The sequence below is a fragment of the Phocoena sinus genome, chromosome 19, assembly GCF_008692025.1.
Source record: "Phocoena sinus isolate mPhoSin1 chromosome 19, mPhoSin1.pri, whole genome shotgun sequence".
NCBI lineage: Eukaryota > Metazoa > Chordata > Mammalia > Artiodactyla > Phocoenidae > Phocoena > Phocoena sinus.
In genome coordinates this window covers 44,943,939-44,970,669 of record NC_045781.1, presented here as the reverse complement: position 1 = coordinate 44,970,669, position 26,731 = coordinate 44,943,939, and the positions used below count along the sequence as shown (strand labels likewise).

General features: G+C 42.2%; 1 protein-coding gene and 2 pseudogenes across 1 annotated transcript; 1 reads left to right on the top strand and 2 right to left on the bottom strand.

The window, feature by feature from the left end:
• LOC116743413 overlaps positions 1-26,731 on the bottom strand; it is a 77,131-nt pseudogene that overhangs the window by 8,762 nt on the left and 41,638 nt on the right.
• LOC116743414 lies at positions 328-736 on the bottom strand (annotated as a pseudogene).
• LOC116743412 (soluble lamin-associated protein of 75 kDa-like) lies at positions 14,890-17,138 on the top strand. The gene is given in 7 exon segments (XM_032611780.1): positions 14,890-15,142; positions 15,376-16,261; position 16,296; positions 16,508-16,740; positions 16,742-16,967; positions 16,969-17,073; positions 17,076-17,138. Coding segments are annotated over 7 exon segments (1,767 nt in total).

The following is a 26,731-nucleotide window of genomic DNA, read 5'->3' as shown; positions in this document are numbered from 1 at the left end:
AACATATGTATATGTATAACTGATAAACTTTGTTATAAAGCAGAAACTAACACACCATTGTAAAGCAATTATACTGCAATAAAGATGTTTAAAAAGGAAAAGGAAAGAAACACAGCAGTTTAGGCCTAGAGTCATGAGCCATACACTTTTTGTTTGTACACCTCCTAAAGTACTTTTGTGAATACTAGGTAGTTGCAGTTAACAAGCATATTAAAAGATGCTCAACATTGTTACTCGTTAGGAAAATGAAAATGAAAATCACATTGAGATACCACTTCACATCCACTAAGTTAACCATAACCTTTTTTCTTTTTTTTTTCTTTTCTCTTTTGGCAGTTCTATAACTTTATTGAACAATCAGCAGTTAGTTCTCATCCACACTAACTGTCTGTAGATTTTTGAAAGTGGTGACAGGTACGTAGGTAACCAATGTATAGAGCTTGTTTGGTGAATCTTCCATTATGTTTTCTGGACAACTGCACACGGATACAGTATGGGACATTCCTTATTCCTTTGGCCCAGACAGCTTTGTTGAGCCTGGTGTCAATGAGTACATCTGGAGTTCCCATCTCCTTCATGGCAAATTTCCAGATTTCTCTGAGTGCCCGAGGGGCACGCTTCTTGAAACCCACTCCACGATGCGCTTGTGAATGTTGATGGTGTATTCTCTGGTCACCACCTCGTTGGTGGCAGACCGGACCTTCTTCTTCTTGCCACCCTTCATTGCGGGAGCCATCCTGCCCGGCCAGGGTTGGAAAGAACATGACTTTCTTTAAATGGAAAATAACAAGAGTTGTCAAAGATGGGGAGAAATTGGAACCTTCATACATTGCTGGTAGAAATGTAAAATGTTGCAGTGGCTGTGGAAAAGTTCGGTAGTTCCTCAAAAAGTTAAACAAAATTATCAGCAACTTCACTCCTGGGTATAGAACCAAAAGAATTGAAAAGAGGTATTCAAACAAATACTTGTACACCTATGTTCATAATAGCAGCACTATTCATAATAGCCAAAAGGTAGAAACAACCCAAATGTCCATCAGCTGATGAGTGAATAAGCACAATGTGACATATCCATTCAGTGGAATATTATTCAACCATAAAAGGGACTGAAATACTGATACATGCTACAACTTGGACAAACAGCAAAAACATGTTAAGTGAAAGAAGCTAGACAAGGTTCCATACTGCATGATTCCATTTATATGAAACGTCCAGAGTAGTAAATCCATAGAAACAGAAAACAGATTAGTGGTTGCCAGGAGGAGCGATTGCTTAATGGGTGTAGAGTTTCCTTTTTTTTTTCCTTTTAAAAGAAATTTATTTTATTTATTTATTTTTGGCTCCGTTGGGTCTTTGTTGCTGTGCGCGGGCTTTTCCCTAATTGTGGCGAGCAGGGGCTACTCTTCGTTGTGGTGATTGCCATGGCTTCTCTTGTTGCAGAGCACGGGCTCTAGAGCGCAGGCTCAGTAGTTGTGACGCACAGGCTTAGCTGCTCCATGGCACGTGGGGTCTTCCTGGACCAGGGCTCAAACCTGTATCCCCTGCCTTGGCAGGCAGATTCTTAACCACTGCGCCACCAGGGAAGTACCCTAGAGTTTCCTTTTGAGGTGATGAAAATGTCTTGGAAATACAGGTGATGGTTGTGCAACACTGTAAATGTACTAACTGCTACTGAATTATACAGTTTAACAAGGTTAATGGTTAATTTTATGTTTTGTGAATTTTACTCAATAAAAAAATAAATAAAAAAAAAAAGACCTAAGTAGTCCCCCTACTCGTTTTTAGCTAATATTTAACATTTCTGAAGTTTAAAGAGTTGCAAAGGATGTAACTTCCGGTACATTATATAAGCCCGATGTGCTGCTGGCTGCGCTAAGAGGGCAGCTCTCCACTATATTATAAATAATGACAATTTAAAATAAAACTGTTAACATCATTCTTTTAAATATATCCATACAATCCTAATGCTCTAATTGATACCCCATCACCTATTTGTAAAAATACATGAATAAACTCTTCTTTAACTATCAGATATTTTATCTATTTTTCCAGAGTTACCACATTATCTTATTTAAAATGTGCAGTTTTCAACAACCAAACACCACTTATGAGATATACAAAGAAACCAGAATGTATGGCTCATACACACAGGAAAAAAGAGCTATCACTATTTTACATCACTCCTTTCTCTCCTTAAAATGATATTGCCATTACATTTCCCCACATATTTTTATCCTTGTGTAATTTTTTATGGTTTTTGTTTTTGTTTTAGTTTCCTGATACCAAAGGTCCCAAATATTAAACCATATTAACAAATTGAAGGAGAAAAACCATATGATCATCTCAATAGAGGCAGAGAAAGCTTTTGACAAAATTCAACACCCATTTATGATAAAAACCCTCCAGAAAGTAGGCATAGAGGGAACTTTCCTCAACATAATAAAGGCCATATATGACAAGCCCACAGCAAACATCATCCTCAATGGTGAAAAACTGAAAGCATTTCCACTAAGATCAGGAACAAGACAAGGTTGCCCACTCTCACCACTCTTATCCAACATAGTTTTGGAAGTTTTAGCCACAGCAATCAGAGAAGAAAAGGAAATAAAAGGAATCCAAATCGGAAAAGAAGAAGTAAAGCTGTCACTGTTTGCAGATGAAATGATACTATACATAGAGAATCCTAAAGATGCTACCAGAAAACTACTAGAGCTAATCAATGAATTTGGTAAAGTAGCAGGATACAAAATTAATGCACAGAAATCTCTGGCATTCCTATATACTAATGATGAAAAATCTGAAAGTGAAACCAAGAAAACACTCCCATTTACCATTGCAACAAAAAGAATAAAATATCTAGGAATAAACCTACCTAAGGAGACGAAAGACCTGTGTGCAGAAAATTATAAGACACTGATGAAAGAAATTAAAGATGATACAAATAGATGGAAAGATATACCATGTTCCTGGATGGGAAGAATCAACATTGTGAAAATGACTCTACTACCCAAAGCAATCTACAGATTGAATGCAATCCCTATCAAACTACCACTGGCATTTTTCACAGAACTAGAACAAAAAATTTTGCAATTTGTATGGAAACACAAAAGGCCCCGAATAGCCAAAGCAATCTTGAGAACGAAAAAAGGAGCTGGAGGAATCAGGCTCCCTGACTTCAGACTATATTACAAAGCAACAGTAATCAAGACAGTATGGTACTGGCACAAAAACAGAAAGATAGATCAGTGGAACAGGATAGAAAGCCCAGAGATAAACCCACGCACATATGGACACCTTATCTTTGATAAAGGAGGCAGGAATGTACAGTGGAGAAAGGACAGCCTCTTCAATAAATGGTGCTGGGAAAACTGGACAGGTACATGTAAAAATATGAGATTAGATCACTCCCTAACACCATACACAAAAATAAGCTCAAAATGGATTAAAGACCTAAATGTAAGGCCAGAAACTATCAAACTCTTAGAGGAAAACATAGGAAGAACACTCTATGACATAAATCACAGCAAGATCCTTTCTGACCCACCTCCTAGAGTAATGGAAATAAAAACAAAAATAAACAAATGGGACCTAATGAAACTTCAAGGCTTTTGCACAGCAAAGGAAACCATAACCAAGACCAAAAGACAACCCTCAGAATGGGAGAAAACATTTGCAAATGAAGCAACTGACAAAGGATTAATCTCCAAAATTTACAAGCAGCTCATGCAGCTCAATAACAAAAAAACAAACAACCCCATCCAAAAATGGGCAGAAGACCTAAACAGACATTTCTCCAAAGAAGATATACAGAATGCCAACAAACACATGAAAGAATGCTCAACATCATTAATCATTAGAGAAATGCAAATCAAAACTACAATGAGATAACATCTCACACCAGTCAGAATGGCCATCATCAAAAAATCTAGAAACAATAAATGCTGGAGAGGGTGTGGAGAAAAGGGGACACTCTTGCACTGCTGGTGGGAATGTGAATTGGTTCAGCCACTATGGAGAACAGTATGGAGGTTCCTTAAAAAACTACAAATAGAATTACCATATGACCCAGCAATCCCACTACTGGGCATATACCCTGAGAAAACCAAAATTCAAAAAGAGTCATGTACCAAAATGTTCATTGCAGCTCTATTTACAATAGCCCAGAGATGGAAACAACCTAAGCGCCCATCATCGGATGAATGGATAAAGAAGATGTGGCACATATACACAATGGAATATTACTCAGCCTTAAAAAGAAATGTAATTGAGCTATTTGTAATGAGATGGATAGACCTAGAGTCTGTCGTACAGAGTGAAGTAAGTCAGAAAGAAAAAGACAAATACCGTATGCTAACACATATATATGGAATTTAAGGAAAAAAAAATGTCATGAAGAACCTAGGGGTAAGACAGGAATAAAGACGCAGACCTACTGGAGAACAGACTTGAGGATATGGGGAGGGGGAAGGGTGAGTTTTGACAGGGCGAGAGAGAGTCATGGACATATACACACTAACAAACGTAGTAAGGTAGATAGCTGGGGGGAAGCAGCCACAAGGCACAGGGATATTAGCTCGGTGCTTTGTGACAGCCTGGAGGGGTGGGATGGGGAGAGTGGGAGGGAGGGAGACGCAAGAGGGAAGACATATGGGAACATATGTATATGTATAGCTGATTCACTTTGTTATAAAGCAGAAACTAACACACCATTGTAAAGCAATTATACCCCAATAAAGATGTTTAAAAAAAAAAAAAAATCCAGGTTACCAAGGCCAGTCAATGTAGAACCTAGGCATGGAGTCAGGCCCCAAGACTGCCCCTCTTTTCTCAGACTGATTAATGATCTTGAGCCCCTACCCTCCAAAACTGCTTCACGGATAGAGAACCCCTACATTTTTGAGCTGAGAAGAAACTTATAAATTATCTAACACATCTATTCTCAAGGACTTTGGTCTCAGGGCCGCATAATACTCTTAAAGATACTGAGGACCCCAAAAGTTTTTGTTTATGTAGGCTACGTCTATCTATATTTACTATATTAAAAAGGAACACTGATGAATTTTTTAAAATATTTATTAATATATTTTAAAATAACAATAATAAACACATTATATGTATAAGACTTTCTATGAAAAATAACTATATTTTCCAAAACAGAAAAAAATAAGTGAAAAGATCAGCATTATTTTTGAAAATCTCTTTAGTGCCTGACTTAACTGGAGACAGCTGGATTCTCTCTGCTTCTGTATTCAAGGTGTTTGATATCACATGGAGTGGAGCCTCAGGAAAAACACTGTATACATACAAGAGTGGTTTGGAATGTACAGACTCCCCTGAAATGTCTTGGGAATCTCAGTAGTTCCTGGACTACGGTTTGAGAACTACTGATCTGATGTAATTTAGGATTACACTTTCCTGTAACGCCACTTATTAGCAATGTGACCTTCAGCAAGTTACTTGACCTGTCTAGACCTCAGCTTCCTTAGCTGTGAAGTTGGACTAATAACAGACTTGTGTGGATTCCTATAAATGTGTGTCCTCACAGTCATTTAAAATACAGAAGTGAGGGGCTTCCCTGGTGGTGCAGTAGTTGAGAGTCCACCTGCCGATGCAGGGGACACGGGTTTGTGACCCGGTCTGGGAAGATTCCACACGCCGCAGAGCGGCTGGGCCCATGAGCCATGGCCGCTGCGCCTGCGCGTCTGGAGCCTGTGCTCCGCAATGGGAGAGGCCGCGACAGTGAGAGGCCCGCGTACCACAAAAGCAAAAAACAAACAAAAAAAAAACAGAAGTGAGGTGATACTGATAAATGTGTAATATAGTGTTTGGCCCATAGTAATCACTCAAATGATGACTCTTCTACTACTGTTGTTAATATTTGTTATGACAACATGCCAAGCATTGTGCCAGGCACCAAGGATCATATCAAAGTGAGTAAAATAGCCTGAGTCACTTAAGAGTAGGGGAGATAAAATAAATGCATAACTATAAGAACAAAAGATTATGACAAGAATGATAGAAGAGAGAGCGGTCACACTCATTCTCAACAATATTAATGAATTGCTTCCTGTGTTTCAGGAGCAACACGCAGTAGGGGGCCAATATAGTGGAGAGGAAGGGTGGCAGGAGGTAAGGGGGGATATATGGAGAGATGGGGGTGGGCCATGGACACATTGTGTAGGCCTTGGTAGGCCAATGTGATTTGGGATATAAGGAGATGTTTTATGAGGAAGTACCATTTGAGTTAGAATTTTGAGAAGAGGTAGGATTTGGGAATAGAGTTGACATACACATTCTTTTATTTACTCATCCAACAAACATTTGATTTTTCTGCTAAGTCTGCTCCACGTTGTACAAACGAAGGATCCCTACTTTCAAAGAAGATATCTTGCATTTAACTGTTTTTATAACAAATATAGGATCACTTGAAAAAAAAAAACTGGAACATACAGCAAAAATGAGCAAAAATGACAAAATAAGACCCACTCATAATCTCCCTAATCCACAGAACACCACTTCAGGACCAGGATTAAGGTGAGGTGAATTTTGCCTCAGGTGCAAAATTTCAGGGGAGGGGAAAGCGCTAAAAAAATCAGTAATATTTTAATTTTTTAAAGAATCAAAATTATTGCAAAAAATCCAGGATGACACAATACCTAAGGTTTTTTTTGTTTGTTTTTTTGCTGTATGCGGGACTCTCACTGTTGTGGCCTCTCCCATTGCCGGGCACAGGCTCCAGAAGCGCCGGCTTAGCGGCCATGGCTCACGGGCCCAGCCGCTCCGTGGCATGTGGGATCTTCCCGGATGGGGCACGAACCCGTGTCCCCTGCATCGGCAGGCGGACTCTCAACCACTGCGCCACCAGGGAAGCCCAATACCTAAGTCTTAAAGAAAAGCAGGCTCCAACCCTGTGCTTGCCCCACTCAGCCTCACTGACTGTGCTTGGTTATTTTCTGTATGTTCCTTCTTCCCAACAGATCCATTCTCTGCCCTTCTCAGCCCTGCTCTGGTCCCTGGGGGGCTCGTCCCTGAGGACTGCATCAATGGGCTTCTTTGCCTTCTGGTTTCCAGTAGGATTCAACCAACAGGAGGCACCTATTAGAAACCAGAGGGTGGGAGGAGAGAGAGGTTGGAATATTTCTTTTCCCCACTCCAACCCTTCTCATCACCTATTGGAAGGAGACCCTAGAGCTGGAGTAGTGGGGCCACCTGGGCCCCCCGCTTTGTTACAGATCTGAGGAATTCAAGGTGGGGAGCAGCAGACCCGTACTGGGTTCTTTCGGCATCCTGCGGACAGGTTGTGTGTGAAGCTTCAGGACTCAGCTTCCCCAAGGTCCACCTGCCAGTTTCAACCCTAAGCCGGCTGACCAGTGGTTTTGTCCATAGGGAGCCTGAAGAAGCTGGAAGAGCAGGCCTGCCAGTGTAGACTTCCTCCTTGCCCCTTAAATAAACTGTGCTCACTTTCATTCAGTCCTCAGCACCTGTTGATTACACTTCATGCCTGTCTGATTACAGGTTTGAAAAGTCAGGAGGAATATTCACCACATAATAGAAAACATGCCCCAGGGGCCCAGAGGAGTTAGCTCCCTCCCCGGGCTCTCCAGGGAGGCCCGCAAGAGCCCCTGGGAGGGAGGCAGGGCGGTGAGTAGAGGAGGATGTGGTGGTGAAGGTAGATCTCCTCAGAAGGAGGAAACAAAGTTCCTGGGTGACAGAAGTGTGAGAAAACGGGGCAAAGTGAAGTGAGGCGTGAGCACCCACGCTGGAAACGCAGTGAAGCAGAAAAAGCAGCCGTGCTGTGAGGAGCGCCCAGGAGGGGATAAGGTGGTGTGAGACGCGAGACGCGCTCAGCAAACAGCACAGGGAGTTGGCCTGGGTGTCCCTGAGGTGAACACCATTGCCCTGATGGCTACTGGGGGGCTGTGAAAACTCCCTTCCCAAACATTTGAAAGCAGGAAGGAAATGAATCTAGCTGGGGATGGTTTTAGGTGTTGCCCCTTTATCTTTTGCTCAGACTGTTGGCCAAGTTCAGAAGTTTCCACTTTGCCTTTAGATTCTCTCGCTTTGGATTCACAACCCCCTCATCACCCCTGTAATCCCACAGGGGAGACAGACATGTAGAGCAACGTGCATAACTGCAGAGGCCTGTACAACCCAGAGACCGTTGCAGTGGGGCAGGGAGGGAGGAGACTGAACTGAGCAGTGGGGTAAGGAAACCTTGCACAGACAAGGCATGTCTGAACAGAGTTTAGAAGGCTTAAAAGGAGTGTGTCAGGTGGAATGGGAGCAAAATGGAGAAAACATTCTAGAGAAAACATGACACAAGATTTTAGATAAGGTACTTATCCTTCCTGACTAAATTCCACTTGCATAAAAAACAGTGACACCCACCTAACAAATATAATTAGTGGATTATGAAACACTTTTTGAGGACAAAATGACATCCTCACACCTGAAAGGTAAATGCTACCACAACTCAGGTGAAATGTGCTCTTAAGAAAAGCACTTAGAATAGTTTATTCCGATGTTGATTCTGGTTTTGGTTACATGGAGTCTCGTTCATTCTTACATCTGACCTCTACCCCTGGCTATAATTAGTTTTTCACAGAATTAGACCAGCAGAGGCCAGGGGAGTGTATGGAAAGCAAAATAGAAGAAAATGAGACAACCCAATAGCCGGAGCGGGGAAGAAACAATTCATGGACCCCCAATGCACAACAGGCTAAATGACTGTCAGGGAGAGAATAGCAAACCTTTTCATCTCAAAATAATTCCTTGGTCACTGGCATCCAGCAGAAATCTAGACTTTAATAAGACATGTGATTTAAAAATAAACGGGGGACTTCCCTGGTGGCACAGTGGTTAGGAATCCACCTGCTAATGCGGGGGATACAGGTTCAATTCCTGGTCCAGGAGGATCCCACATGCCTCGAAGCAACTAAACCCATGCACCACAACTACTGAGCCTGCGCTCTACAGCCCACGAGCCACAACTACTGAACCCCACGCGCCTAGAGCCCGTGCTCCGCAACAAGAGAAGCCACCGCAATGAGAAGCCCGTGCACTGCAAGGACGAGTAGCCCCCGCTCACGGCAACTAGAGAAAGCCCACGTGCAGCAACGAAGACCCAACGCAGCCAAAAATAAATAAATTGATTAATTTATAAAAAAGATAAATGGGAGCATAATATTATTTTGTATTAAATTATTTGATATGACTATTAGCCATATTTCTGCAAAAACCATCCCACACCATGCTGCTAGAATTTAGCAGCTAAGATTGACCCAACCCTTCATTATGTCACTCCCTTGCTCAAAAGTTAACTATCCCCTGCTGAGTAAAAGATAATGTTAAAATGTCCCTAACCTTATATTCAAGGATCTCCACGACTGGGCTCCATCCTGCCCTACCACTCCCAGACATTTTTTTTTTTTTTTTTTTTACTATTTCTCTGTAGAAACTCTCTTCTTAGGCAAAACTAGTTTGCTCAGTGTCCCCAAAACATGCGATACCATGTGATTGTTGCTGACCTTTCATAAGGATAATATTCTTGCCTTTCTCCCCACCCCCATACCTGACTAGGCTACTAGATATGATATTTTCCTCTGTAGACCCTTAGAGGAAGTTCTCTCTTTCTCTTTTTTTTATATTAACACAAATACTTTTTTTTTAAGCCATGCAAATTTTTTGACATGATTTAGGAAATATCAGTAGTTCACAATGGTTTGGTATTGTGTACTGAAGATAATAGTAAAGATATCTAGACTGAGTCATATCCATTTACACTCTACCCTTTAAAGTGTACTTACAGTATTTAGATTATCTTTAAACGGATCTATACAACATAATAAAATATAAAATACATTGCGCAATGTTTAAGAAATAGTCGTTGTACTTGAGGTAGAAAAAAGCTTTAATCTGTGATGAGTGTTTACTATATACTGTAGCTTCACATATCTTGCTGAACTAGGTTTTCTGTGGGTGTGTCCATTTGATTACACTGTTTAACTATGGGGAATTTTGCACCTGTTGTGCACAAAGAAGTAAGGCCCTTTGTAAAGGTTGAACAAAGGTTCATTCATTCATTCCTTTCACAAGATTTCACTGTGCACCTTCTAGGTGGCAGGCACTGTGCTAGGTGACAGATGTACACAGATAAAAGTGTCCTGTCCTAAGGGAGATCCCTAACATTAGTTCAGGAGTACTTCCACATTTTTGCCTCATAGATGCATATACCCTTTGCCTGTTAACCTTTTCCCCCTTTCCCATTTGGAATTTAGATTTGAGTTCTACATGTGCAGCAAACTTCTTACGACCATAAGGCAGTAAGTGTCAGGTTGAAGGTCTGCAGAAAGATGGCACTTAACACATCACTGAGCCACTGTTAAGAGCCCCAACTGACTATGCCCAGACTTCTTGTCATACGAGTCAGCACCAGAAACTCCTGTAAAATCCCCTGAAGAATGACCTTGTTCTTCAGTGTTCCACACTCCACCCCTTTCTTCCTTCAATCAAAACTCCCATTTGTTCAGTCGAGCTGACTCCAGGTGCTTTGCATCATTTGCAGAAATGGTGACACTATTCATCTCCAGAATGACATTTCTAAATTTCTAGAATTTCAGGTGCCCTTATTGTCCTTATTGCTGCTTCCAGACCATTCTGCTTCCCTCCTTCCCAAAAGCGTCCAGCTTTGATTCTGATGTTAACCAGACTGTGCTACCCTCATTGCCGTCATGTGGCCACTACCACTCTCCAACCCTGCTCCCACATAACCTCAGTATCCTTATAGATGATGCTTCCAAAACACTAATTTCTAAAATCCCTGACCGCCTCTCCTCTAAAAATTTGTCCTCCATTGTAACTCAGTTATTCCCTTATTGTCCTTGTTTCACCTCTTATCTCACTTAGATTCTGTGGTTTGTTATTATAATCACTCCTTCGAATATAACCTTGGTTCCCTTTCCCCTCTCTCTCGCTTCATTGTACTTTTCTGACAGAACACAAGCCTTAATAAAATCTAACCTTCCACCTATGCATGCACAAGTGGGCAGCTGAACATGACTGGAAAATTCACATACCTCTGCTAACTGCTCTCACTTTAAGTTTATGACCACTCACCTTAAAAAGGCCTTCAATGTCACTCATCAATTCTACTTACATTATCCTAGCACAGTCATTAACGCATTCTCACAGATGGCCATTGCATACCTTCCCCTCTCTTTTCAAACTTTTCACAACTTCTTCCCCATCCTAAGATGACAACCTTGTCTCCTAGTTCACTGAGAAAATAAAAATAAGAAGAGAAAGTCCACAAGGTTCCTACCTCCCCGCATCCATGCTCATCTACTCTGCCTTCCCTCCTATCAATAATGATGAATGGTATGTGCTCCTAACTTGGGCCAACTCCTCCACTTGTGTACACCTGATTCCATCACTCCAACCATTCTCCTCTCTCTCCTGGATCATTTCCCTCAGCAAATAAACAAGCCATTATTTCTCTCATCTTCAAAAACAACAACTGTCTCTTGATCTCACTTCTCTTTCCAGCTACGGTCCCATTTCTCCTCCCCTTCAGACAATGAGAATTGGCTATTTTCCCATCTCCAAACCTTTCCTCCCATCAGATTTTCATGCTTATGACTCCACAGAATGTCCTCTTGTCAAGGTTATGAATGACATCCAAACTGCTATATCTAATGGTCAATATCTATCCTTAATCTTTCTGAAGCTTTAAACACAATTGATTACTCCTTTCTCCCTGTAACACTTTCTTCTCTTGGCACCATACACACTTTGTTTTCTGCCTATCTTGCTGGGGACTCCTTGGTTTCTTTTGTCCTCTTCTCCAACTTCTCACTCTTCATGAGTGCTTTTATCCAGCCTTGTGGCTCTCTATGTTGATGATTCTCAAATATACATTTCAAGCCCAGACCTCTCCTTTGAATTCTATATATGTATGCATATACATATATCTAACTACCTGATCAACATTCCCACTTGGTTGTCCAATAGGCATCTTGAACTTAACACATCCAAAACCAAATTCTTGATTTCTACACCAAAGTCTAATTCTTCCCATCTTTGAAAATGGCAACCATACACTTGAGTCAGCCTTGACTCCTCTCTTACTCTCATTTCCACATCTGATCCATCAGTGAATTATTTGACTCTACCTTTAAAAATATATGTTTTAATAGATATTTTAGAATCCACTACCTCCACTGCTACTACCCTGATCCGAGACAATGGTCTCTTGCCTAGCCTCCTAGCTGACCTCCCAGCTTCTGCCCTTGACCCTCTTATGGGTTATTCCCCTCACTGTAACCCAAATGATCCCTTAGAATATGTCATTCCTAAACTTATACCCTCCAGTAGCTTCCCATTTCACCCTACGTCAGAGTCAAACTCCAACTAATAAGGTCTACTGCACTCCTCCACCATTTGTCCCATCTTGCCTTTGCTTCCTTGCCACCTCCTCTCTTATGCTCTCCTTGCTAACTCACTCTGATCAGTCACACTGCTTTCCTTGTGACTCCTGGCTTAGCACCTCTGCACTTGCCTGTTTCTTTTGCCTAGAATGGTCTTTCCTCAGGTATTTTCCTCACCTCCTTTAGGTTCTCGCCAAAATGTTACTTTCCCTGACCCTTCTATTAAAAATTGGAAAACGGAGTTCCCTGGTCGTCCAGTGGTTAAGACTCCGTGCTTCCAATGAAGGGGGCCTGGGTTTCATCCGCAGTCAGGGAACTAGATCCCACATACATGCCGCAACTAAGAGTCTGCATGCCACAATGAAGATCCTGTGTGCCACAACTAAAAAATCAATAAATAAATACATAAATAAAAAATAAAAATTGGAACAACCCCACCCCTGGTCACAATTTCTTCTTTCCTTATTTTTCTCCATAGCACTTATCACAATCTGATATACTACACATTTATGTGTTTGTTCCCCACCCAACAGAATGCAAGCTCCACAGACACAGAGAATTTTGCCTGTTTTGTTCACTGCTGTTTTCAGGGCCTAGAGTAGTGCCTGGAGTGTAAGAGACACCCAACAAGTATTTCTGGAATTTACTGCATGAAGGAGATTATGATGGAGAGTACAGAAACAACAGCACTTGAAAAAAATACTTACTGGCATGCCAAGTTTTCATCTTGCCTATAATGAGCTCCACTGCAGCATTTCCAGCAGAAAGGTGATAGGGATCAGATCTGTACAATGAAAGATCACTCTAGCTGTAGGGTGGAGCAGAGACTGGAGGGGTGGGATCGGAGGTGGAGGGAATAGTTGAGGGGCTGTTGGCAGAGATTCAAGCAAGGAAAACTGAGAGTCTGAGCAAAGACAGTGGCTATGGACATAAAGGGAAAGGGAGCAAATTTGACAGTTACTTGGGGGTAGAACAGACAGACCTTGGCGATCAATGTGATACATGGAATACAGCCCAACAGAAGACACCCTTTTATTCTCCCCAGATTTCATCCCCAGAAACTCCTTGACTGGCCCTCATGGATCACCTGCCGCAGTCTCCATGGATTTTTGAAAGCCTGGAGGCGGAATCCTCAGATCACATCCTGTCCTGACTCCAGGTAAGGCATCATCCAACAATGTCAAGCTCCTGAACCACCAAGAACTTACAAGTCTGGGCTCTACAAGGAACTCCTGGCTCTATTTCCCATTTTCTCACCCACTCTGACCTGTTAAGGAGACTTAAGCAAGCAAGAACCAACAAGAAACTTAAAACCGTGTTTACCTTTTACCTCCTACTGACCTACCTCAATTCAGCTTGTTCTCCCAGTGTTGACTGAAATAGATAATTCTAATACAGAGATAAGGGCTATCCCATTGCCAGGGGATCCCCACCCAGGTGTCCTCCCTCAGGGCCCAGCTCAAGGAAGCAAGTTCTACTGAAGGCAGTTGTCCATTTGATAATAGGATTTACAGCAACCAAGGTTCCCTTCCTGGCATACTTCTTCAGAAGGTCTTGGCTCCCTAGGACGCTAAGGTCCAACTAACTGCTACAGTCTACAGATGCTTAGCCAAAACAGAAATCTCCAGTCCTCCAGAATTCATTCTTTAAACCCAGCCGCTTAGCCAGTACCCTGGTTGGGACTGACACCAGGCTTTGGTAAGCCACACAGGGCTGGTGAACAATGGAGGGAGTGTAACGTCACTCAAGTTTCAGGCCTTAACATCCACACTGCAGGCTGATGCATACTGAGTGAAATGAGGAGTGCTGGAGCCCCTACACGAAAAGAAACGCAAGGAAAGCTGGACTGTGCTTTTAGTGTCACTGTGGACAGTAAAGACGGGTAGCCAAGTACAGCAGTTGAGAAACTCCAATCCTAGTACACAAGGAGTGATGGTCTGGGTGAAGGTAGCAGGAATGTGTAGTGTAACCAGCATAGAAATCCTTCTTGATCTCTTGAGAAAATCAGACTCTGGTTCAGGGGCTGACCAAGGATTTCTTCACCATTCAGATTGGTCCCCAGACTGTAAAGATCCAAGAGCAAATGATGGAGCTCAGAGCTCTGCTGTATAGTGGTCCCTGGGAGAAAGCTCTCTCCACAAAATCACAGTTTGAGAAGCACCTGAAGTGCGTGCAGACTTTTGTAAGGATTCTTAACTTGGGACCCCTTGAAATTGGATGATTTGCAAACGTGCGTTTTTCTAGAGAGAAGGTCTTTATCTTTCATCAGATTCTCTGAGACTCAAAAAGAAAGGGACTGGAGGAGCCGGGCGTCCCGGGCGAGGGGCAGGCGGCTGTACCGGCCCCGGCAGCCGGGAGCGGCGCAGCCCGGTCCCGGCCGGGGGTCGCCAGCGAGCCGCCGCCGGCTTCATTCATTCCCGCGGCTCCGCCTCCTTTCCCGGGCTCAGGCGGCGCGTCCCAGAGGATGGCATTCCCTGTGGATATGCTGGATAATTGCAGTCATGAGGAAATGGAAAATTCTTCTGAAGATTACATGTCAGGTCTCAGGTGTGGGGACCCTGAAAATCCTGAATGTTCTTCTCTTCTCAATATTACGATTCCTATTAGCCTATCAAATGTAGGCTTTGTACCTCTCTATGGTGGAGATCAGACCCAGAAAGTTCTTGCTCTTTCTGCACCCGAGGACTCACTCACAGCCGCGGCACTTTACCTTGCTGGTCAGTGGTGGGCTATTGATGATACTGTGAAAACATCTGTCCCTTCTAGAGAGAGACTTAAGCAGGTGAGAACTCTTGGGGAGAGAGGGGTTCTGTACTGAATCGAATTATTTACAGAAAGCAGAAAATGGAGATAAATGAGATCCCATTCCCGGGTCATAGCAGTACTGATTATGCTAAGATTCTGTGGAAGAAAGAAGAGGCCACTGGGTTTTATCCAGTTAAGCCTACAGGAAGCATATGTGCCTCGTTTCTTACCCAAAGCTACCAACTGCCAGTTGTTGATACAATGTTCATAAGAAAGAAATATAGAGGCAAAGACTTTGGGCTTCATATGCTGGAGGACTTTGTTGATTCCTTCACAGAAGATGCACTTGGCTTGTGGTATCCACTGACCTCTCTTATGTACACAGCTTGCAACCAGTGCTTTGAAAAATATCCAGGAGACCATGAACTGCTTTGGGAAGTTGAAGGTGTTGGACACTGGTACCAGAGAATACCAATCACCAGAGCATTACAAAGAGAAACGTGTAAAATGACTGCAGTTTCTCAAAATGAAGCTAAAAGACCTGTGTCTGGAGAATATGGTCTTGCATCTGTTCCAGACTATGAAGCAGGAGCTGAAGACAGTCTGTCTAGTGAGATGCAGCTAACTATTGATTCTCTAAAAGATGCCTTTGCAAGCACTTCTGAAGGTCACGATAAAACACCTGTTTCCACTCGTGCTCGAAGTAGTCATCTAAAGCAGCCAAAGATTGGAAAATGGTTTCAGGATTCTGAATTTAGTAGTTCTCGAGGGGAAGATGAAAAGACTCCCCAGACTTCACCTACAGCTTCAGTGAACAAATTGGAGTCTACTGCACGAATATCAGAGAGCTCAGAAAAATTCTTGGAAGAAGAACCCGAACAGGCTGTGATTGAATCTGAAGATGAAAGTAGTGATAAAAATGTTCGACCAGCACCAGAAACCCAGCCAGGCCTGGAAAAGCAAGAAGGTGAAAAGGAATCTGAATTAGAGCCTATGAATGATGAGATAATGGATGATACTCTTAAGACTTCACTTATAACAGAAGAGGAGGACTCCACTAGTGAAGTTTTAGGTGAAGAATTAAAATTGCAGTTTTGGGGCTTCCCTGGTGGTGCAGTGGTTGAGAGTCCGCCTGCCGAGGCAGGGGACACGGGTTCGTGCCCCGGTCCGGGAAGATCCCACATGCCGCGGAGAGGCTGGGCCCGTGAGCCATGGCCGCTGAGCTTGCGCGTCTGGAGCCTGTGCTCCACAATGGGAGAGGCCACAACAGTGAGAGGCCCGTGTACCGCAAAAAAAAATAATAATAATAATAAAAATAAAATATAATAAAATTGCAGTCTTTTAATGCCAGTGAAGACTCTACAAATCTTGTTCCACTGGTGGTAGAATCTTCAAAATCTCCTGACGCTGTTGCACAGGATAAGACTTCACATGTAACTGACTCAGAAATGTCGCTAGATGAAGGCCCATCTGATGACAAGGGGCACACTGAAGAGAGGCTGCCTCTAGTTTCAAGAAAGAAAGCACATTTTGGGAGTTCAGACAATGTGGCTACTATCCCAAATGAAGAATGGTTTTCCAAATTCCGTGATAACTGAATTTTCTGAAGAATCGATTCCTGAAAATGTATCACCCAACACTACTGCCTCATTGGAAGACCAGGGTGAGGAGCGGGTAGCCGAGCCTCAGGAAACATCTCCAGCTCTTCCTCAGACCTCTTTAATAGAGGCTGAACTTGAAGATGTGCCATTTGCACAGAATGCAGGACAGAAGAGCCAGTCAGAGGAGCAGTCTGAAAGCATATTCTGAGCAACTGGATCAGCTGACACAATCAACAGAGAAGACTGTGGATAGCAGCTCAGAGGAGATAGAAGTGGAAGTGCCTGTGGTCGACAGGCGGGATTTGATTTAAGAAGAAAGGCCAAAGGGCACAAAGGACCTGCGAAGAAGAAAGCCAAGCTGACCTGAATGAGGAAGAAATGCAGATAACATAATTGTTGTTTTTAAAATATGGCAGTGAATAAATAGCATGGGGCACAGGACAAAAACTCCAAATTTTCAATTTGAACTTATTTATGATGCTGCTTTTCCCTCCCCTGTAGGACCTAGGATACACCGTTCTTTTTAATTTTTCAGGCTATTTTGTGTAAATACAATTTTTTTCATTTTTATTAACCATGTTTCGATTTTGGGAAACCATATCATACTATATTTTCTTTAGCAGTTGGGGATATCTGACCAGCAATATTTCAGAAAATATAAATTAAAAAATATGAAAGTAGTAGGGTTTCCATCAATTGTAAGGATCACAGAAATCTTTTATACTAAGGGTTTTAATAGTAATCTCCGTGAAGGTTCTAGAAGTTTTATCTTAAATTTCAAAACTAACCACCATTTTTTAAAATGTAGGCATGCTTAAACAAAAATGTCAGTAAATTAGGATAAATGCAACTTCAACTAAATGAGAGCACAAATTTGGAAATTTATGGTCAAAGGTTTATGAAGGTGGCATTTGGGCCTCTTAGTTCTTAGTTGTAGGTGCAATCTCTTCCTTTGACTTCAATGTCTGTGGAAAGGCACAAACAAAATCTGTTTCCGGTTCACTCTTGATAACATCTGATATTAACAGTACCGCTAGGGATTTAACTCTGGCCTGTAGGCACTCGTCTAATTATTTAAAATTTCATTTGTATCTGGGGACTGTACTTTTGACCCCACCCAGTTAACATGTATACTTTAGAAGTGTGAGAACACTTCCTAAGGCTTCTCCTTAATCCTGCCACTGCCTTTATTCTAGAATCTTCGTTATATTCCCCTCACTTTCATCCACTTCCCTAACTCATGGAGTGATTCCTGTCAAAAGATCTTTTTGCCTGCCTGTCAGCTTATGCCCTTGGCTTCCATTTTTGGTAGGTTTGGAACTGCGCCCCACAATCTTAGACCTAGAGGGCAGGAATAAGCTGCCCTAGGAGGCATAGCTACAAGAGCTTAAATCAGATTGGAGGCTTCATTTGTCCCTTTTGGCTTGCTCGCTCTTGATTTGTTCTGTGCGGACAGGTTACAATCTAGCCTGTGTGTACGTTGTGGTTGCCTTTGCCTGCGCAACACAAAGGCCTTTGCCTGGGTAAACTAAAGATAAAAAAACATCCTCAATTGTTTATTTTCGTAAAATAATTTATTTAAAAATGAACAAAATGGTTATTCTTAGAATCCAAAGAGAATCTTAAAACAATCCTACTCTTTGGAAGTATTATGTGTACTCAAATTTTCATGTAAGTTTGGGAATGCTTTGAGGCCATTTAGATTGTTTTTGTTTTGTTTTGTTTTTTTGTGGTACGCGGACCTCTCACTGTTGTGGCCTCTCCCGTCGCGGAGCACAGGCTCCGGACGCGCAGGCTCAGCGGCCATGGCTTACGGGCCCAGCCGCTCCGTGGCATGTGGGATCTTCCCAGACCGGGGCACGAACCCGCGTTCCCTGCATCAGTAGGCGGACTCTCAACCACTGCACCACCAGGGAAGCCCTAGATTGTTTTTAAAACCGCTTGGTCCTTACATGAAAAAAAATGTGTTATGACTTTGTGACATTATTTGAGGTGCTAAGGATTGATGTTGAAGGTTTATTCAGTCTACAGTCAGGTGATACTAAATTTTATTTTGGGATGTTGGCATTTTAGGAAGATTTAAAGTTGAGGTAAAAATCTTTAGCAGACAGGGCTTCCCTGGTGGCGCAGTGGTTGGGGATCTGCCTGCCGATGCAGGGGACGCGGGTTCGTGCCCCGGTCTGGGAGGATCACGCATGCTGCGGAGCGGCTGGGCCCGTGGGCCATGGCCGCTGGGCCTGCGCGTCCGGAGCCTGTGCTCCGCGGCGGGAGAGGCCGCAGCGGTGAGGGGCCTGCGTACCGCAAAAAAAAAAAAAAAAAAGGTGTAGTTTAAGACTGAGCTCACTGACAACTCTTGATGTGTGAATATAGTTGCTGAGGTTTACAAAAAAGAAATGTGTAGTTATTCATATATGACCACTATGGACTCGCAGTATAAATTTATACTTGTTAAACTTGTTTGCTTTAAACAGTAGGTGCATTTTAAGCAGTTTCAAAACTTTCTGTTCAGCACACAATTTTTGTCCATATTATCTCTGACAGAAAATGTTATTTTGGACTCTCAACCACTGCGCCACCAGGGAAGCCCCCGAAACAGATTTTAATGTAAATAATTTATACTAACATTACTCATCTGTGTAACAGTATCTTAGAAATTTCTGCCTTGTATGTCCACTAGTAGCCATACTGTGTTTGAAGTGTTAACCTAGTCTTTCATGGGTGTGATTAGTTACAAATGTTTATGCTTCTGTTTGCATACTTAGTATCAAGCTTTATTTGTACAAGATAGTTTAACTTGCTTATTTTTGGTTGTGAAAAATAAGCAAACCTCAGTTCTGTATCCAGTGCTTACCTTCAGTCCATTTTTTTTTCTTTCACCCTCCAAAACTTGTCATTCACACCTTCCCCATTTCTATTAGCGGCAAAATCATTTGTTAAAATCTAATTGTAAGGAAGGTTCTGCTTCTGTTATCCTGAAGTAATTGTATCATACTGGATAGTAATTCCCAAGGAACTAGCCTTTCTTTTCCTTAATGCCTGTGTGTTCTAAAACTTCTAAATCTACAATTTAGAAAAGATGTTACATTATTCAGAATAGCGAGACTTACTCCAGTACTTACAATTGTTTTCTTGGTAGTTTCTTTTTTCTAATTTTTAAAAAAAATTTTAACAGTAGTAATTAAACCTATATTTTGTGATTGTTTCCTGGTCTGTGTTTTGAAATTCCTTCCCTTTTCCCTAATATCATTGGTGAAGATGTGTTTAGATATTGAATTTGTTTAGACACTGATTTTGTTTAAGGCACAATTAATCACATTGGTTGTATTTTCAAGACAGACTTAAAAAAATAAACAGAATTGAAAGCAAAAACAAAAACAAAAAAAAGAAAGGGACTGGATCTGTACAACCTTAACTGCACTTTCCAAAATGGTAGCATTAGCCACATTTCAAGTGTCCAATGTCCACAAGTGGTAGTTGCCACTGTATTTGTGCAAAAACATTCCTCACCACAGAAAGTTCTATTGGACAGTGCTGCCTTAAAGAAATGGTCCATGGTCATGTAGGAAGGTAACATTACCTGATGAGTAAGCCTGGGCTTTGAACAGACCTGGGGCTGAGTCCAGATTTTGCCACTATAAACCATGTAACTGTGGATACATTATTTAACTTCTCCAAACCTCTATTCCATCATTTGGAAATTATGAAATTTACCTCCTAAGGCCATGGCAAAGACAATGTGATAACCCAAATAAATGTGAAGTATAGTACCTGGTTTGTCGCAAGCTGAAGGAGCAGTAGCTACAATGATCTTCTTTCATAACCTTCACGCTCCATAATTCCTTTTTGGAAGTGCCCTCTGTTTTGGATACCCTGAGTTTTCGATTAATTACCTATTTCTTTTTTTTTTTTTTTGGCTGTGCCACACAGCATAGGGGATCTTAGTTCCCCAACCAGGGATTGAACCCACACCCCCTGCATTGGGAGTGTGAAGTCTTAACCACTGGACTGCCAGGGAAGTCCCATGAATACCTATTTCTTAACGACTGCTTCCAGCCAGCCTTTCCAGAAGTTCTTCCTAACTGACTTATGAATCACAAATTAAAGAGGCTAAGATCTGTGGTATTACACGTAAGGAAGGAGGTGTGATGGCTACTTGCACTGAGCACTGTGGGAGGTGCTTCATTAATCATTAAGAACACTGTGTTTGGGGCTTCCCCGGTAGCACAGTGGTTAAGAATCTGCCTGCCAATGCAGGGGACAAGGGTTTGATCCCTGGTCCAGGAAGATTCCACATGCCGTGGAGCAACTAAGCCCGTGCACCACAACTACTGAGACTGTGCTCTAGAGCCTGCGAGCCACAACTACTGAAGCCTGTGCACCTAGAGCCCGTGCACCGCAACAAAGAGTAGCCCCCTCTCGCCGCAACTAGAGAAAGCCCGCACACAGCAACAAAGACCCAACACAACCAAAAAAAAAAAAAAAAGATCACTGTATTTGTCACAGAATTATATGCAAATGCAATAAGGAAAAATTGGAAACAATCTAAACATCTGTCAATAGAATCCTGGAATACTGGCATATGATAAATCCATTCAAAGTAATGTCTGCCAGAAATATGTGTTGAGATGGGTAAATGCTCACAATATAATGTGAGTGAAAAAAGCAGATCTAACCCCCACGACCCAGCCTCTATTAGAGACACATGTATAAACGTGTGCCAGGAGACATGTCAAGAATATTCAGTCATAGTTCCAAACTATGAACAACTCAAATGTCCATTACCATGAGCATGGACAAATTGTGGCATATTTATAGGTGGAATATTACACAGTAATAAAAAAAAAAGCCATAACTGTATGTAACAATGTGATGAAACTTACGAGGATAAAATGAAATGAAAAAAGCAAATCTCAAAAGAATACATGTGCTATAATTCTACCTAGAAAGAGGTCATATTGGGGAAAATTCAATTGCACTGCTTAAGGTGATAAACAATATGGAAGAATAAGGAGCTGCTTACCTTGGAAGTGGTCACCTCTGAATGATGAGGGAAGGGGGAGGATGTGAGAGTGAAGAGGTACTAAGCCAGCTTTGGCAATGTTCTGTTTTTTGGGTGTTTTATTTTGGAGTGGTAGTTCCTTTATACTATTTGTTAAATTGTACCTTTATACCTTAATTTTAATTTCATAATTTAAAATGTTTTAAGGACAAAGGAAAAATAAATACAAAACTATATTTTCAGTGTGATCCCAATTATACAGATTTCTGCAGGCATGGGGAAAACGATCAATGGTGCTCTTCTCTCGGCAGCAAAATGTAAAGAGATTTGTGTTGTCTTCTTTATACATTTTGTATTTTTCAAATTTTTTATAATTAGCAAGTATTACTTTTATAGTAAGAATAAAAGCAGAACTACCAACGGCCCAGTTTTGCTCTTCAATTTACATCTCTGCAATGGAGTCACTTCGAGGAAGAGAAATTTCTCTTCCACCTGCTAGAGAGAAACAGGAAGGGAGAGAAGGGCACACGACTGAAATCAATACAAGGCACCACCACAGGTCTGGTTATTTGTGCTTATGATAAGGCCTTAGGGGGCTCAGCTGATTGAAACCAGCAAATATACTGCCTAGATTATCCCAGAACTCACACAACTCTGTCTGTTCTCTCTTTCAAGGCCTTGGAAAATAAGCCAACAGCCGAGAAAGAAAAAAAGAGGTGTTATTATGATTCTATAATAACTACCACTTTTAAACTCATTATTGTCATAATATTGCGTTAGGGGTGTTATATGCATGAATCCAATCCTAACATTCACAAGAATTCCATTAGGTGAACATATATTTTACACTGATACTTTACACCTTATTTTACAGTGATATTCTAGGGCTCAGAGAGGTGGAATGACTTGCCCAGACGTCTGACTCCAAAATCAGTCGCTTTTACACTCCACCACAATTTACCTTTATTCCTGTACATGTTGTAAAAAGAGCTTCCTCATCTTTTTTTTCCTTCCTCATAGCCAAGATAAGCCAAGCGAAATGTTGATTCTATCTTCCCCAGAGAGTGACAGTCCATTTAATTCCAACAATAAACTCGCCTCCAGGAAGAAAGGACTATATAAAGGTCTGTGTGAATTACACAGTGATTATGAAGTTAATAATGTGACAAATCCAGTGGCTGAATCTATGACTACCTGACATAGTCCAAGAATATACAGTGTAAGAGGCTCTTAGCCGCCCACGAAAGAGAAGTCAGTTTGTGCCTGTGCTACACTATAGGCGACTTCTCTTCTGGATCTCCCCTCTCTATGAAAGGGAGTAAACATTTATCGAATAGTTTCTGAATTAATCAGTGTCCTGGAAGCTATACAGGCTATTTTTCGTGGCAGACTCAAGGCTTGGGACTTCTGGTGTGTTGCTTTATATAATCTGGCCTTTGACCTGAAGACTTCCCTTTAGTGATCTGCATATTTTTGCCTGTACAATCAACCCTTCCTCCGTATCTGCAAGGGAATTGGTTCCAGGACCCTCGCTGATACCATGCTCAAGTCCCTTACATAAAATGGTGTAGTATATGCATATAACCTATACACATCCTCCTGTATACTTTAAATCATCTCGAGATTACATTGTAATACAATGTAAATGCTATGTAAATAGTTGTAAATACACTGTAAATGCTATATTAATAATTGCCTGTGCCTGGCAAATTCCAGTTTTGCTATTTGGAACTTACTGGAAAAAAATTTCCCTGGAAAAAACCAGGGAAGCTCTAAGTTTAAAATTGAATAAAAAATTCACCTAAACTGAGTCACTTTGCTATAGAGCAGAGATTGGCACAACATTGTAAATCAACTACACTTCAATTAAATACATATATATATTTTTAAATTCACCTATTGGGACTTCTCTGGTGGCACAGTGGTTAAGAATCCACCTGCCAATGCAGGGGACACAGGTTCGGTCCCTGGTCTGGGAAGATCCCACGTGCCATGGAGCAACTAACCCCATGCGCCTAGAGCCTGTGCTCCACAACAAAAGAAGCCACCGCAATGAGAAGACCGCGCACCACAACGAAGAGTAGCCCCTGCTCACCACAACTAGAGAAAGCCCGCGCGCAGCAACAAAGACCCAACACAGCCAAAAATAAGTAAATAAAAATTCACCTATTGTTTTACACTCACAACAATCATGTAAAGTGGCTCAGAGTAGTTGTGTGATTTGCCCAAGCACACACAGCTAGTAAGAAGATATAATTTTTCATGATAACTTGTTTCTTTTTTTCTTGAGGGGGAAATTTCTTTTCCCGTACCCCAACTAAACGCCAATACATATGTGTCCTCCCATAAAACGAGTTATTACATCTACGTAATACCTCTAGTTACTACCTCCTGCAAGAAGGGTGAAGATGTTGAATAAGACACAGAGGCCCAAAAAAATGTTTTCTCCCTAAATCCAGTGAAGTGAGCAGGAAGGTGGAATCCAGAAATCCCTTCCAGGTTTTCTCCTCTTTTTGCAGCAGAGATAAGAGCACGGTTTCACATTGTGTCCATTTTGGCTGTCACTGTCCTGCGATTTCCCTATCAACCTCATCTACTTCTGGGGTCCCTTTTCTTTTTCCACTTTGCCCTAAGGTAGTTAACCTATTCAGCTGCCTTCAAGGGATCTACATTCCAGGATCGCCTCCCAGTGGTGGGAGAGAATGCTTCCTCCTTTGCTTCTCCGGGCCCTGCCCATTCCAGCAGAGTCTCCCCACCCCTTGAGTATCTCAGGGTTAAAGCTGCTAATATCAAGTCTCTCTGGGAGCGATGCTTTCTTAACCCTGTCTTGGAAGGTGGGTAATTTTTTGCCAGAGAAAGAAGGCAGTGGAATTTGCTCTGAGTAGGGATGGTTATGCAAGATGCAAGGAGGAGGAGGAAGCTGAGAGGAGAGTTGGTGAGTCAGAGGACAAAAGCTGCACAACTTGGCTAGCAGTGAGCCTTTAGAGCAGTGGGGAAGCCTAAGCCATTAACAAGGTAAGGAGAGGATTTTCTCTACACCTCCAAAGCAGGGCCATTATTCCCAGGTTCTTGGGGCGGAGTATCAGATAACCTGGGGCAACTAAGCTGGGAATTTTCTGGGCGATGGCGGAGGGGAGGTGGTGGTGGGGGGTTGAATCAGAATCACTGGGATAATCTTCCCCGAAAAGCACAAGCTGCCTGCCAGCAGCTCCCCTCTCCCCACCCAGCTCTATCCCTAAAAGAGTTAAGAAAGAGCCTAGAATGTGAGTAGGGCTATTCCGATGTCTATTTTTGTAGCTAGTCCCCCTGATGTGTTTTACTCATTCAGACGCTGGCTTTGGATCTCTGTACTTGCAGCTTCTCCTCTGTTCAGGTGTTGGGGAGTAGGGATGGGAGGTGCTGGGAGCTACAAATTTTCTCTAGCTCAGGTAAGATTTAGTGTGATAACTGAATTCTCAGACCTGGGACCCAAAAGATCCGGGTCTGATCAGGCAGGGCTATTTCTATCGTTGAGTCAATTAATTAAAGTTCACTTATTCTGAAACACAGAGGTGTGGCTCATCACTGTTCTGTATACTTAATCGGACTGTTGTCATTACGGTGGCTAAAAGGGCTTTCAAAGTTGTGGAGCACTGTTCAGATGTAAAATAAGATTAAATTTGAGACCAGTGAGTCAGCCAAGGTAGAAGAGGCTTCTATCTTGTAAGGCTGTGGATAAGTCTGGAACTTCTAATTGGAAGTTAAATACTTTTATATGTGCAAAATAAAAAAAAAATCTTGTCCTGCTTTCCTTACCCAGGTCAATGAGGGCACCTCAAATAGTAAAAAAAAAACGCTACAAATGTTTGTTCATTCAGTCATTCATTCAATAGATGTTTCTTGAGCCCCTACTAGACGCCAGTCACTGTCGTTGTTACTAGAGACACAGAAATTGCAAATTTAGTTAGGGCTTGTTATTGTACGGATACCCTTTGCCCAGGTGCTTATCTCACAGGTTTCCAGGTTCTGCAGCTATATGTGTGGATGCAGGTCTCCCCGATCCAGCTCTCCTCTCTCTCTGTGCAAGTGTCTTCTGCCATCTCTAATTTCTGGTTTGGGGGGCATAATCTCACTGGGAAATATAAATTAGAAATTTGTAAGCGGCTGGAATCCAGGGCTCTTAAATTGATGTATGTTTGGTTTTTTCCTCAGAATTCATCATTTTGTTTCTAATAGGCTACACGATATGGACTTGAGGGTCCTCTATAATTCAGCCCTCTGTAATCAGGCTGCTGGGTGAGTCACCCATCCTGGTGCCTTATAGTCCCTGTGCCTGAAGTAGGTGCTACGTCACTACCACCCTTTCGTGATGTTTTTCAAGGCAGCAGTGGATGAGGGGGAGAGCTGAGGGGGAGACATGAGAGACAGAAGAGAGAGGCCACTTACTATCAAGACCAGGCTAGCACATTCAGGATTAGATAACAGGGAGGGCAGGTTCAAGCATGCAACCAAATAGCCAGAAAAGAACACTCAGGAAGGTGGACTAGGGACTCTGAGATGGAAGTCACATCACAGACCGCTCATAAATGCTTCCTGACCCCAAGGACTGCAGAGGAAGTTAATATAGGACAGCTGGGGAGAGATGATGGTTAGAATAGAGCGAAGTGCCATGAAAAGCCTTGAGTTTCCTTGTCTTCCCGGAGCCACCTCTACCACTGATTCCAGGGACTGCAGGGATAATCTTTCCCTGAGACACACCCTGAAGTTTCCCCTGACTGTTCTCATCAGCCCCATCATGGGTTGCTTAGATCCAGGTTGTGTCTAGATCCCAGTGACAAGAGATGGGACTCACTTTACAAAAGCATACTTTCCTTCTGGCCAGGGAAATTGCTCATGGAAAGAAAAAGCAGAGAAAGCAGTCGGAGGGTTTCCTTGGGAATTCCTGAGAACCGTGGTCTATTAAAGCCTGAGGACAACTGGGG